At 36.7% G+C, this 13,392-nt stretch overlaps 1 protein-coding gene and 1 long non-coding RNA gene across 11 annotated transcripts in view; one reads left to right on the top strand and one right to left on the bottom strand.

Moving 5' to 3' along the window:
* LOC308194748 overlaps positions 1-13,392 on the top strand; it is a 310,853-nt gene that overhangs the window by 80,860 nt on the left and 216,601 nt on the right. The window lies entirely within an intron of this gene.
* The window catches only part of TBC1D9 (TBC1 domain family member 9), a 71,759-nt gene that overhangs the window by 17,913 nt on the left and 40,454 nt on the right, over positions 1-13,392 (bottom strand). For all 6 annotated transcript variants that reach the window (XM_080590926.1, XM_080590927.1, XM_080590928.1 and 3 more), the window contains 8 exons: positions 11,478-11,596; positions 9,692-9,920; positions 8,486-8,747; positions 6,899-7,106; positions 4,003-4,209; positions 2,395-2,565; positions 1,847-1,997; positions 120-334 (listed from right to left, as the gene is read on the bottom strand). In XM_080590926.1, coding sequence (XP_080447052.1) covers positions 120-334; positions 1,847-1,997; positions 2,395-2,565; positions 4,003-4,209; positions 6,899-7,106; positions 8,486-8,747; positions 9,692-9,920; positions 11,478-11,596 — 1,562 coding nt within the window. The remainder of the gene's footprint in view (positions 1-119; positions 335-1,846; positions 1,998-2,394; positions 2,566-4,002; positions 4,210-6,898; positions 7,107-8,485; positions 8,748-9,691; positions 9,921-11,477; positions 11,597-13,392) is intronic.

The raw sequence follows: 13,392 nt of genomic DNA, 5'->3' as shown, positions 1-13,392 counted from the left end.
TACCAGTATCAGTGTACTTACATGGCCAAATACCCAAATGTGTACAGCTGAAGAAGCAGGAATAAGAGGAAAGAACTGGAATTCCAGAAATTGAAAGAGTGCCAAGGTATTTCAATTACCTGACAATATCCTATGTTTGGATTTCTAAAAGCATAAGCTGTCAACACTCTCCTTAGAGCAGCAATACCCATCTCATTCTGGAAAGCAGGGTGTTCTGGGAGGGAGCGATGCAGGTCCCTCTCTATCTCTTCTGTAGCAAGGTTATACTTCCCCATCGATCTCTCCACTAGGTCCTCATAATAGCCAGGATGAGTGGCCATTTCATTAATGGCTCCTGGGAGTGGGAGAATGGTATTAAAACCACAAGACAAAGCAAGGCTTAACAGATACAATATCTCACCATGATGATGCTTCTGCTCTCCTTTCATTTTGAACATCAGTTTTAAAATCCAATACACGCTTTGAAACAAATGTGAAACATTAGTTTCGTAAAGGTGATTTAAAAAAGTATAATGCGTAGATGATCTTGTCTTCTCCTCTAGAGAGATTTTATATTAAGGTTTTGAAAAATAAAAAAGAGAAAATAATAAAGCCTCTATTTTTCATCCAGGATGAAAAAGGAGGCATGACGAACAAAAAAAAGCTGTGCAATCACATGGTATCATGAGCTTCCTCTGCAGCTGGCTGTGGGTTTGATTACCCTAAATAACTCAGAACATGCCTCTGAGAAAGCTACTTGCCCTGAGGAGGGAGTAGATTATGTTTGGTTGCAGAAAGTACGGTATCTCAGCCAAAAGTGAGAGACGGGAACTCCTGAGGTCTATTCCTGCTTCTGAAAATGACACTGTCATCTTGGGCATGTTTTAGGGTTACTATCACACACTCACAGGGTTGCTATGAGATTTCACTGGTGACTTCAAAACTTACCTGGAAATGACAGTCTAAGCAACAAAAGATATCAAGTGCCAGCACACAGTAATGCACATTGAAAAAGACTGATTATAACTATACCATGAAAACTAGTCCAAACTATTAGCCAGATGCAGGACAGATCTGTGCATCTTGTGTATATTGTCTGAAAACATCTGTTTAATGCCAAGCACCGAAAAGATGACTTAAGATCAAGCATTTTTAGCAAAGAAATGGAAAACAAAACAAGAAGTATCCTTATGCCACCATACAAAGTCCTTGGTGTGCTCATATCTTAAGTGTTGTAGGTAGCTGTGGTAACTATCTCATGAAGGGATGGAGCTAGAGAAAGCATACAGAAAGCAAAAATGTAAGAAGAAAACCTGATTTCCATTTAAGTTGTAACAAAATGAATAAAATCCTTCAGCTTTGAAAAAAGGCCTAAGGGGACACAGATGTAGAGAATCCTCAACAGCATAGAAAGGATGGATGGACAGAGAATATTTTCTCACTATTTTTCACATACTGGGAGCACAGCAGCATGCCTAAATTTTGGAATTGCCTGCAAGAACTTATTGTGAAGGCCAAAAGATTAACTGGATTCAGAAACGATTAAACGAATGCAAAGTAGGCCTGCTGGTGGTTTTTGAACATCTAGAAGCCCCTGCGCTGCTGACTTCTGGTAACAGAGTATACACTGTGCTTTTTTTTTTTTTTTTTTTTTTTTTTAAATATTCTTCCCTAGGTATCTGAGCCTTGTTTGAGAAAGGATGTTTTCTCATCTAGACAGAACTTGTCTAAACCGGTCTTGTGCCTGTTAACACACAGCCAAATATTTTTGCATGCTTATTAACTACACCCTTAAATACTTTTGAAATCCTCTCTCCCCTCATGCTTTTGCTTATATCCCACAGTCATGTTCTGAATGAATATTTACCTGAAAACAGTAGCCAAAGTTCCCCTCTCATGCTTTCTGGAATGCCCTTCAGCACAAGGTCTCTCGTCTTCTCGGTACGATACATACAGACTCCTTGGCCATATTCAGCAAAGTGAATCTTCCACGCTTGTTCTTTCAAAAACTCTTTAGCCTAACAGCAACGAAAGAAATGCATAAAGATGGGGCTTAGCATTTTTAATAGTGTTAGAAAGAGAAGTGCTAAAAGCCTGTAATGTTCTAACTTTCCAAGGGAGCAAGAAATAACATGGCTACAGTCCAATTCTCTTCTTAATGGGTTGCCTCCTCCCATTTCTTAATTTCTATTCCAGTAGACCTTACTGTTAAAAGAAGGCTATTGGAGCAGTTGTACTTCAGAACAGGCATACAAACTCTCACATGTGAAATGTTTCATTTTTGACAAAAATATTGCCACTCGTAGAGACAAGTCTGTGGCAGAATGAAACTTCGCTGGGTCAAAAGGATGCATTTTAAAGAAAACAATTTTAACAACTTTTTTCAGTCAGGTACAGCACTCAGACATATTTTACCAGCTTGGGGTTGAACTCCTCAGGTGACCTCCGTCGATACATAGTCATTAAAGCTTGAGTTGCTGTTGGAATGCCATTGCCATTGAGATTGAACTGTCGCTCTCCTTCCGACTCAGAGCTGAGGCTTTTGTGTGTGCTGGCAGAAATGATACTATTTGATCTTGTAAACACCTGCAGAAATCAGTCATGAACAACACAGGCATAGGACTGAACCAGTCTGGACTTTTTACTTTCTTTTACTTCAAAGTTTCTGTACGCTAACAGCTAACTCAGACTGAGCAAATTAAATCACCCACGTACAATCAGAGTAAAAAGAAAACAAAATTTAAACCAGTATAAAATAATAACAATATCTGCAGTTTCCTCAATAATTTCCTCAATTATTTTGCTCCCCTCACTTGAAAAAAAATTATTCTAAAGAAAATTGAACACTGTCAGACTGTAATTAGGAAGAAAAATATTTTGGAGAAAAAGGACTCTGACTTCTCAAACAGCTTTGAAAACTTTTACTACAGTTAATATCTCATACAGCAATTCACACTATATGCCTAAAATTGAAATTAGCAGTCATGTATGTCTACGTATGTAATCATATTACTAACTGTAATAGTGATTGCAATTATTAATTTGTGCTTATAATTCCATAGGTAGAAAAAGAAGTTCCATTTAGGGAAAAGGTAAGAAGTTTCAGCATTATGCATACATGCGTATGTGCTCTGGAATGCAACTAAAACACACCGATTACACCTTACCACCAATAAAGCAAGTCAAAAACTGACTTTTAAGATTTATATGGCCAGCAGGGTAGGGCTATTCAGCGCAATACTAAGGTATGGTTTAGTACAAAGTTGGAACATGAGGTCTACCTACATAAAACCAAAATGATACAGCACAAAAGCCTTGTCTGCTTTGAGACCTGAACTGCTAAGCTTTGCTGGGTTAAACAGATCTGATGAGGCTGTGATATGGAGCACCTAAATTCACACAAAACTTAAGAATTCAAACAGAAGCCTTGATATTCAGAGTGTCTGAGAAACATTCATCTAACTACATCTTTTAAAAACTATTTACTTTGCATAGGTAAATAGCAAAGAAGTTCAGAACAGGACCACCTGTTTTTAGTTCAAACCTTCTGAAGTTCAAAAACAGTGTATTTATAAACTCATACGTCCTTCTCTGAAGAATCGAAGTATCCAATTCAGCAGTTTGACTTGCATTAAAATAGCTTTATATTAACTGAGCTTTTTAAAATACTAAATTCCACAATTATATTTTGACTTGGGTAAGTCATATTAAACAGTATTATTCAATTAACCAGATAGTTAACCATGCTACTTCTCACAAAAGACACACTTTGATGTTAGAATGTGGCAGCAGGAGTTAAAGTAGCTCTTCCACTTCAACAGTGATTTCTCTTACTTCTAACACGAAAAAGATATTCTAGTCATAACATTTTAATTGTATAGCTTAGGGGAAGCTAAAGGCTTTACATCTAGAATGTAAGGTTTCTGTGTACAAAGGTATAGCACTTAAAGGTTTTTGTCTTCTCTCTTATCGCAACAATTGAAACTCCCTTTTAGTAAACGATTCCTGTTCCCCTCCACATACCTCATCGTCAGAGCTCATACAACTTCCAGAAATATTTTTTTCCAAGTATATTTTTGAAGTTGTTTGTTGCAGAAAATCTGAAATCCTCTGTACAAGAAAGTCTCGGTCTTTCAAGTTGGCAAACAGGAACGTCATTCTGTTTTTAGTGCTGATTGATAACGGGCTGGGCAACACACTGGAGCTGTCTGCTTTTTCCACTATTGTCACCTAGGAAGAAACAGTTAGCAACAGATTAAGATCTTTAATTAATCAAGTTGCTCGGTTTAAGAAACTAAGTACAATAAACTCTTGTCCCTTCCTCTCCTATATCAAATCATCATGAACATCCCTCTACTGGAAAACAGGGTATGGATTCAACTGCTCACAAGTCTGAGGATGAAGACTGTCATCCCCCTACAACTAGCTTCTGCACATTCTCCAGCAAAACTCCTTTGCACTGCTTAGTTTATTTTCCTCAGGCTTTGGTTTAAAAGTAGTAGTAGAACAAAATTTCTTCTGTGGGATGCAGATCTATGAGCTTTTTGTAGGACCTCCAAATCCCTCTTTTGGTCTTCAATGCTAAAATAGGCTGAAAATCTTGCTTACTTTTTGTTGCTAACACATGTGAATAATTTTTTTTTTTTAATAACTCTCCTGTTCTACTATCTTACAGCTGCATACTGTAATAACAACTGTTAATGCAACTCCATTTTCATGACACACAGAAACCTGCAACTAAGGGAAACTAACCCCATACTTTTCCTTACAAAGGAAGGCATCCAATCTGTGACGTGAAGGTTTCTGTTTGACCTTCAGTTATTAGTGGTCTGGTCACTAATCTAGCTGAACTCCAGCCTGTAAACAGTACTCACACTACAATCTATCGAACACAGGGCACAAGTTCCCTGAACTTTTAGTAAAGTGTTTACACCAAGAAATCTCAAGGATAAGTCATACACTATGGACGAACTCTTTAACAGCTGTGTGTTCTAAGCATTACCAATTATTAGCCTTAAAAACAAATTAATCCACTTTGTGCAGTTCATACTTTGAAGAAAACACAAAGCATAATTCAAAGCACTTTTAACTTCCATGACTTTAAACAATTTCCTAGGTAACAATAACTGTCTTACTGCCTTTGGAATAGAAGAGGGCACATTTTGGCTTACCTGAAGTATTTATTTTTTTTTTAAATTTAAAGTAGGGATAAATGGTGAGACATTAGTGTGGTAATATTCACGTTTCTCTAGCTAAAAGGATAAGATAACTGTTTTTCACATATTTCCTGTGAAGATATATTTAAAGACCTCAATGAACAGCTCAGGTCCTAAATCGCCTCTCTGTCCTGTGAACTTCCATTTATTTTTCTGTTTACTACAAACGTGTTATTCTTCATTGACTTCAAGGACCTTCACCAACAGCATAATTAGCTAAAGAGTGTTCCTATGTTGTTTTTCTATTCCACTTAAAAACTGTTTGAGCATAATCAGCACAAAAAGAAGAATTTATAGAGGCACAGGACAAGCATTATGGCAAATGTGCTCTGCTCTAACGAGAGCTGAAAACTGCTTATTGCCTATTGAAGTAGAGACACACAAGTATCCGAAGTGCTGATCTTGGAGCCTGCACATACTAGGAGCAGCGAACAGTGCAGGCAGCTGCTGAAAATCTTTTCCAATCATCATTTCTGAATCAATGCTTTGTTATTGCCTTATCTGTCAAAACATCTCCAGAATGTTCCAGAACACTGGAATTAGGGTTTGAACCAATGCTTTAATTAAATAGAAAGCTTCCCTTTAACTGTCAAGGGTACTGATCTGTTGTTCCAATGGCTGGCGTTATCCTGCGTGTTACCATTCTCCTTGTTGGTGCTGGAGACTTTACCTGTTCAGAATAAAAACACTTATTCCTTCAACTATTTCTTAAAGCTTTGAACCCCATGCTACTGCAGCTGTGATTATCAAAAATAGTTGTTCAATTTGTATCCAGGAAAAGAGGTCCAGTTAAATGCAAACCTTATTCCCCTTCTCTAACACTTTACTCAGAGGACTGTTGCTCCCTCTGAATTCCAGACAACTAGCACAATCGTAACTGAATGTCTCTGCTCAAGTAACCAAGGTCATTGCAACACACCATGGAGAAGCTGTACTTCAAGGTTTCCAAACAAATACTATTTGTTTTTACTCCTAATGACATATGGGAAAAAGAGTGCTTTAAATATGCCATGGTTCTTCAGATAAGCTAAACTGTCCTTGTTTACATGAGCTCTGCAACTATTCCCAAGACTTGACACATTTTTCCATCAACCCACAAAGCAAATCAAATCACACAAAATCTCCCCAATACATCTTATTTCGTTGCCTCAAACTTTAATTATTTTTTACTGAACACGTATTTTAAGCAACCAACTTTAAAAAGGACAGCACAAAAGCATTTGTTAAATGCTGGCAAATATTTTCCATATACAGGAATAAATAATTGCAAGTTTGTCTGCATGAAGAGACAATTCAATTCATTAGTATTACAAGTCTTTTTACATCTGACAGATGCAAATTATCTGACAGATTCTTTAATAGAAGTTCCACTCATCTATCTAGGAAGTCTTATCGTCCCTCTCTATGAGACAAAAAATATACCATGGAAATGTAAATCAGAATAACAAATTATGTGAGAAAAAGAAGTCTTTAACGTTGTAAAAACTGACAGGGAATTCCACGTGAGTTTTAGTAGCAGGAACTTAGTTCTAAAATACACACTCATCAAATATTACTTAGAACACATCAGAACAGTATGCTCAAAAGAGGTTAAAGGGATGAAAAGAGGTTTTCTCCAACAATGGGGAAAAAATTAGGATGCAATTTCCAATACAGTATTGCTTTATTTTTTGCCCTATCAATCTACATATATAAGTATTTACCTCTCGAAGAGGGATAATAAGGCTGCACAAGTTCTCTTCTTTACTAGTAAAGCAAATGTAGTTTGTAGAAACAAACATCTGACCCAAAATATGCATTTTGTTGAATGGAGTCCACAGAGTACAGTCTGTATGTCCATCTAACTTCTCATCCTTAGGAAGTCGAAACAATGCACGGTATCTCTCACTCTTTGCTCTGGCATCAAGATCCCTAAAACAAACAAACAAAAAAACACCACAAAAAGCTGCCTTTTGTTTAAAGGCACCTGTACAAAATACATTTTAAGATATATTTTATACAAGCCATTGCAAGTTACCTACAACATACAACTCTGTTGAACACTGAGCATACAGCACGCAGTGGAAATAGTTTGCTTGTAAAAGATGTATAATCTCCCCTGCTGGAAGATTCCAAGACTACATAAAAAACATCTGCCACAAATGACTTGGATACAATGACCCTGAATTCTCAGAGGTAACAGGCTAGGTGATTTTTTGGCATTTGGCCCTATTTTCTGGGAGTGCGCGCAGTGAATCCAGTGATGGGACGCAAGGCAATGGCCTTAAGTTGCGTCAGGAGACATTTAGACTGGATATCAAGAAGAATTTATTATTGGAATGGGAGGTTAGGAATTAGAACGGGCTGCGCTGGTAGATTGTGGAGTCTCCATCCCTGGAGTTATTTAAGAGACATGTGGATGTGCTGTTCAGGGAAATGATCTAGCAGTAGATTTGAATGTTAGGTGGATAGTTAGACTTGATGATCTGAAGAGTCTTTTCCAACCTAAATGATTTTAACATTATTAAAAAAAATGAGACCACATAATATTATGCCAAAAATGTTTCTTTGATGTTGATTTATTAACACAATGGAATCCTTAGGGCTAGAGTCTGTTAATAATTTCAGGATCTAGTCTTGCTAATGCAATCAGTGTAAAACACTGAACAGTAATGGGTCTGTACTACAAAAGATTAGATAAACCTAAGTGATCAAATGCATGTCAGATGTCACCAAGTAATGAGAGCTATCAACAAAAACTGACTACAGTCTGTTATATGTCGATTGTGTTAGTGAACGATACAAGGAAAAAAATAACAAGAAACTATTAAATTGCAGTGTGATATCCATAGAAAGAATTAGATTCCAGACTTTATTTCATGCCCTGGAACTTCATTTCATTGCTTGTAGCTCTACTACCTTAAATAAGTTCTAGATGGAATTCATTATCTAGAGTCATTTTTTAATTCCAGTTACAGGATCAAGTACGAATGCTAGACATGTTTCTTGAAGAGGCCTTACAACAGATATCTAATGCAGCCAGTGTCAAGAGATGCATAAAAGCTTCTGAACAAGTGAGAATGTGACTCTAATGTGTCTCATACTTTGCATATTTGCATATTTTCCTGTTCCTATTTCAACAGGGAGACTAATTATACCTAAATAATTCCTCACCTTTTGCCATCACCTAGAATCAATCATTCCTTTTTGGAATAACACTATATAGCAACATCATTAGAAAACTTCTAAACAAAATGCTGTAAGTAAAAGCAATGAGGAGAAGCAAATGACTAAGAGCCAGTGCTACCTACCGTTTCAGTGCAGATACTTTTTTGGGGGATTTCTTTTTCAGCTTGGGTAATGACCTGTCTTGTTCAAACCCTTCATTGTCCAAAAGTTGTCGCATAGCTATATTGGCAAGCTGTTCCATTAGTTTAAATGTCTCATTGATATTAAGGAATACTGAGAAGAAGTGTTCACTGGACCTTGTGCTCACTTTGATCATATCAGGGAAGAGTAATGTAGCATTCTTCTCAAGTTGAGTAATATCAACCCAGCGGATAACTAACTTTGCTGAACAGAAGTAAACAAAAAGATTCAGTGAAAAAAATAGCACATTCAAAAGCATTTATCTTCCATTTTCTATAAAATGTATTCAACTGAAATTTTCTTGCATCTTGAAAAGCTGAGAGGACAGCATAAATAGCTAGCTGGGCTAACATAACTTATCACTGTTACAGCACTTGCTCAGAGTCTGATATCCTTTTTCCTAAGAAAGCAAGGAAATGTAATGTAGTCTGAACACACCAGACAGGCTTCTCACTACTCCACAACAGCTAAAGCAATACAATTAACTGTTTCACAGTTTATTTATCACTTGTAAAAGTATTTTGTAAAAGCCCTAATTTAATCAAAATATTGCATCCCACTTCATTTAAAAAAAAATCAAGAACTTGAGCAACTAGACAAGAATCATAAAAGAGCTTCTGTATATAAGATCAGTCTGTTCAGGGATGATGGATTTAATACTGCCACTGTCTAGGTATTTAGTCAGACTCTCCTACTACACAGACTGCTCAAGCAAATGCTGTCTAATGCTGTTTCATGGGTATTTGTCTTTTATAGTATTGCACAGATGTCATACTCAATTTGTTTGGGAGAGAATTAAGTTTTTATTTCATGTCAGTGTACAACCACAAGCATTTAGGAATCCTTCTGCCAATACTACAACAATCAGGATAGCATGCAGTATTAAAAAAAGCTTCTCGCACAGATATTTGAACTAAGTATTTCTCCTATGTGCATCTCCACTTGTCAAAACACTGGCTGAAGTTAAAAAGATTTGTACAGTTCATCACCAGGATACTCTACTGTTTTATTTTTATACATCAGAATATTTCAAACATTACAGCAATGACATCCTGTTGACATGGGTCAACAGGCTAACAGTAGCAAACTACAGAAGACTTCCTAAAGATTCTTAGATGCACAAACAGACATTTCACTGCAAAACATACCTTCTCTTCCCATGAGGAAAGAATAAAAGCAAAGGTGATTAATGCTGAGGTACACCCAGCCCTGACGGGGCACTTTCCCCTTCCAGTAACTGCAGGAGTAGTAGTTCACTAGTTTCTCTTCTTCTGGCATCCCAAATAGCTTGTGAAACTTCACTATGGCTTCCTTAAATTTTTCTGTATCATCATCCTCCTTGATGCCATTGATTTTGTTGTACTCAGCAATGATGCCCTAGAAGGGAGCGAAAGAAGTACATAGCATGTTAGGTGCTACAGAGTATCAGATATCCTTATTACCCTCCCTGTCAGGGGCAAAGGCCACAAGAGTTAACTGTGATGTCAAAATATTTTACTTATCCTTCTGCCTATATAGTTATTTACCTTATTCAAGGCTGTCTTCTGATTACCTTGCTCCCCACCATGCCTATGCCAAAAGTAATCAAACGTCAACCACTTAGCTGCTTTGCTAGGATCCTGTTTAAAATTAACAAATTTATCTCTAATCCTAACTACTCTTTAAAGTACCCGTGATTTGTAAACTTTTCCCCTTTCACATAAACATGTTCCTTGAGGAGACAGGGATAGGATTTCACTAGAAATTTTTTTCTAAAAAGAAGGAAAAAAAGAATCTGTTTTAAAAGTTATTTGATGTTTTTCCTGATGAATGATTCCTTTTAGGATCTTGAGCAGAAGAAAGTAGGAGAAAAGAAATATTAGATTAGGATAACTGTCAGGATGGAAAACCATTCACACTTGTAGGTGCAGAAGATCATAATCAGATCTGAAGTGGCAGCAGTCCAGTGAAAAGCTACTTTTTGATACCTCAAAGACTACAGTTGTTTCTGTTCTATACTGAAGTTCCGCTCTACTCACTTATTTTCCAATTTTTTTTTTAAATGCCCTCTATGTTAGAGATAAAAAGATACTGCTTGCCTTCAAACAGGTCCATTTACATGGAAAGTATAATACAAGACAGCGAATTATCATTCATTTCTCAGACAAATTTTTAATGCTCTATAAAGTATGAAAATATTCTAAAGTCTAAAAAGTAATAATTTCCTTAAAGGATTACATTTCACAAATTACTTCTAGCATAAGTTGTTTCCATGAGCATCTATAGCCCTCATATCTGATCAAGTAGTAAAACAAACTACCAACTATGGAATTCTTAAAACAGTTGACCTACTACCTGAAATTATGAAAGAGGAATTTAACAAAGCCAATGCTTAAAAATACACAGAAATTAAGTACAGTAATTTTGCTTACAATCAATCTTTTACCAAACTACTTATTTTTATGTAGTTCTTAGTGTGGATGAAGTACATTTATCAGCATAACTATTTTCTCTCCTATAAGGAGGAAAAGATGTACTGGTAAAACCAAAACAATTGACATCTCCCAACACCATCACAAATGCCAACACTAAGGGATTTAACTGCACAGAAAAGTAAGAAGGTATTATACAATACACACACGTTAAAAAAAGTCAAAGCTTTGCAATGAAAGTTACTCAGAAAACTTACGACAGAAACAACAGTGCGATTAATTTTTTAGAATGCTTTAATGTTCACAGCCCTGCATATAATATTGTTTTTATTACACTGCTGTAGTAATGTGCACTAATGCCACTTTCCTGTATATTTACAAACATGTTGCTATTTGGAATGTTTTTCCTTTCAAAAATATGGAGCAGTCTTGGGAATACTAGGTCAAATTTCTTTAGAACTCATAATAGTCTTCCATCCACAATCACATCTATCATTAGCAATATTTACAATAATATAACTACCTGTATTTTTCCTCTGACAAATGTATTTATGTCATTCTCATTTTCAAAGATAGAAAGAGTTTGCAACAAATTCTGTTCAAGCCATTCCCAGTGTTCAGTGATTTCCTTCCTTGAGCAACCTGTATATAAAACAAAAACAAACAAAAAATCACAAAATAAGAAATCAGCGTCTATGTCCTCTTAATAAATAAATAAATGGCTTACATAAAACTTGCCAGTGACTACAGTTGCCATATAACAGATGCCGTATCCTTGGAAATTACAAAATTCTCCCCCATGGTCCTCTAACTTCATAGTCGATGGCAATCTTCAAGATATTCTGACAAGCACAAACTGACTATGTCAGTATCATGAGCAAGAAAATCCTAAATTTAGAATTCCAAACATAGTAATGACACTGTGCTGCGCAGCATCACACTGAAGAGTTGGCAAAGGTATTACTCACATCTATTGGGAACTGACAAAAAACAACTGTTGTATATTCTACAATTGGTTCTTAATTCCTCAACACTACATACAAACACAAGTTACAAACCAATGATGAAATCACAAGAGCAACGCTGTAAAGGACCATTTTTCTATTATTTTTCCATTTTACGTCTATTATGATGGCTCTTCCTCAAAAGAAGGGTGCTGAAATACCTCCAAGAAAGCTATTTCTTTTTAGGGGTGGGAGAATTGTCAGAGGTAGCTTATTTTTCATAGTGAAAGAATAAACTAAACTTCAAGTTTTCTTAGCAAACCAAAAGGGGCCAAATGAGATCTCTTTGATACTGAGGAAGCAACATACATGTAATCTGTAAAGCAGTTCCGAAGAAGAATGAAAAAGCTTCTGGTATGAGCTAGAGCTAACACGTGCAAATTTTCACTTTTTTTTCCTTGAGATGGGATTTTAATAAATGTAACTTCCATTTTGTCTCTCTGTTCTCAACAACTTGCAGAATGAAGTTGTTGGTGCTCTTCAGGATCTCTGTGACCATCCCGAATTAAAAATAAATTTTGGCACTCAAAAAAAAAAAAAAAGAGACTCCACCAAAAGAGGAGGTTGAGGGAATTGTGTCAAAATAGGGACTTTTAAGTATTTTCAGAAAAACAAACATTACATGTTCACATCTATATATGAAGCTTGATAAAAACATGTCAATCCAACTAGGAAATCAGATCAATACCTCATCAGTTTTGTTCAATCACAGTCTCAGTTAGTTTTACTCAGAACTAACAAGTAAATGTATCTACGTGCTAACTAACACCTACAGAATACAGGAAAGCATAGCTGTTCACATGAAACAACCATTAGAAAGTGGTGACACTACAACTAGCTGTTGCTGATAAACTCTCCAACTTAACTACAGGCACAAATCGTCCATGCTAGTGCTATACTACTTTAACATAAATGTTTCTGCTCTTTATAGAAGAATTCAATGTAATCCCCTTGAATACAAAACAATTGTTTTCCGTGTTGCTCAGCAACAAGTAATGAAGAAAAAATAGTATTTCTATGGAATACTATCAGAGGGTGAGTCCAGAGGAGGGCCACAAAGATGATCAAGGGGCTGGAACACCTCTCCTATGAGGACAGGTTGAGGGAGCTGAGGTTGTTCAGCCTGCAAATGAGAAGGCTCTGGGGAGACCTTATAGTGGCCTTTCCGTACCTAAAGGGGGCCTACAGGAAAGCAGGAGAGAGACTTTTTGTCAGGGAGTGAAGTGACAAGGAATAATGGTTTTAAACTAGAAGAGGGCAGATTTAGATTAGATATTCAGAAGAAATTCTTTACTCTGAGGGCAGTGAGGCACTGGCACAGGCTGCCCAGAGAAGCTGTGGATGCCCCATCCCTGGAAGCATTCAAGACCAGGCTGGGTGGGGCTTTGAGCAACCTGGTCTGGTGGGAGGCGACCCTGCCCATGGCAGGGGTTG

This window comes from Anser brachyrhynchus (assembly GCF_964034855.1).
Source record: "Anser brachyrhynchus genome assembly, chromosome: 4".
NCBI lineage: Eukaryota > Metazoa > Chordata > Aves > Anseriformes > Anatidae > Anser > Anser brachyrhynchus.
The sequence above is the reverse complement of the archived record's forward strand: the minus strand, read 5'-3'. Positions and strand labels throughout refer to the sequence as shown.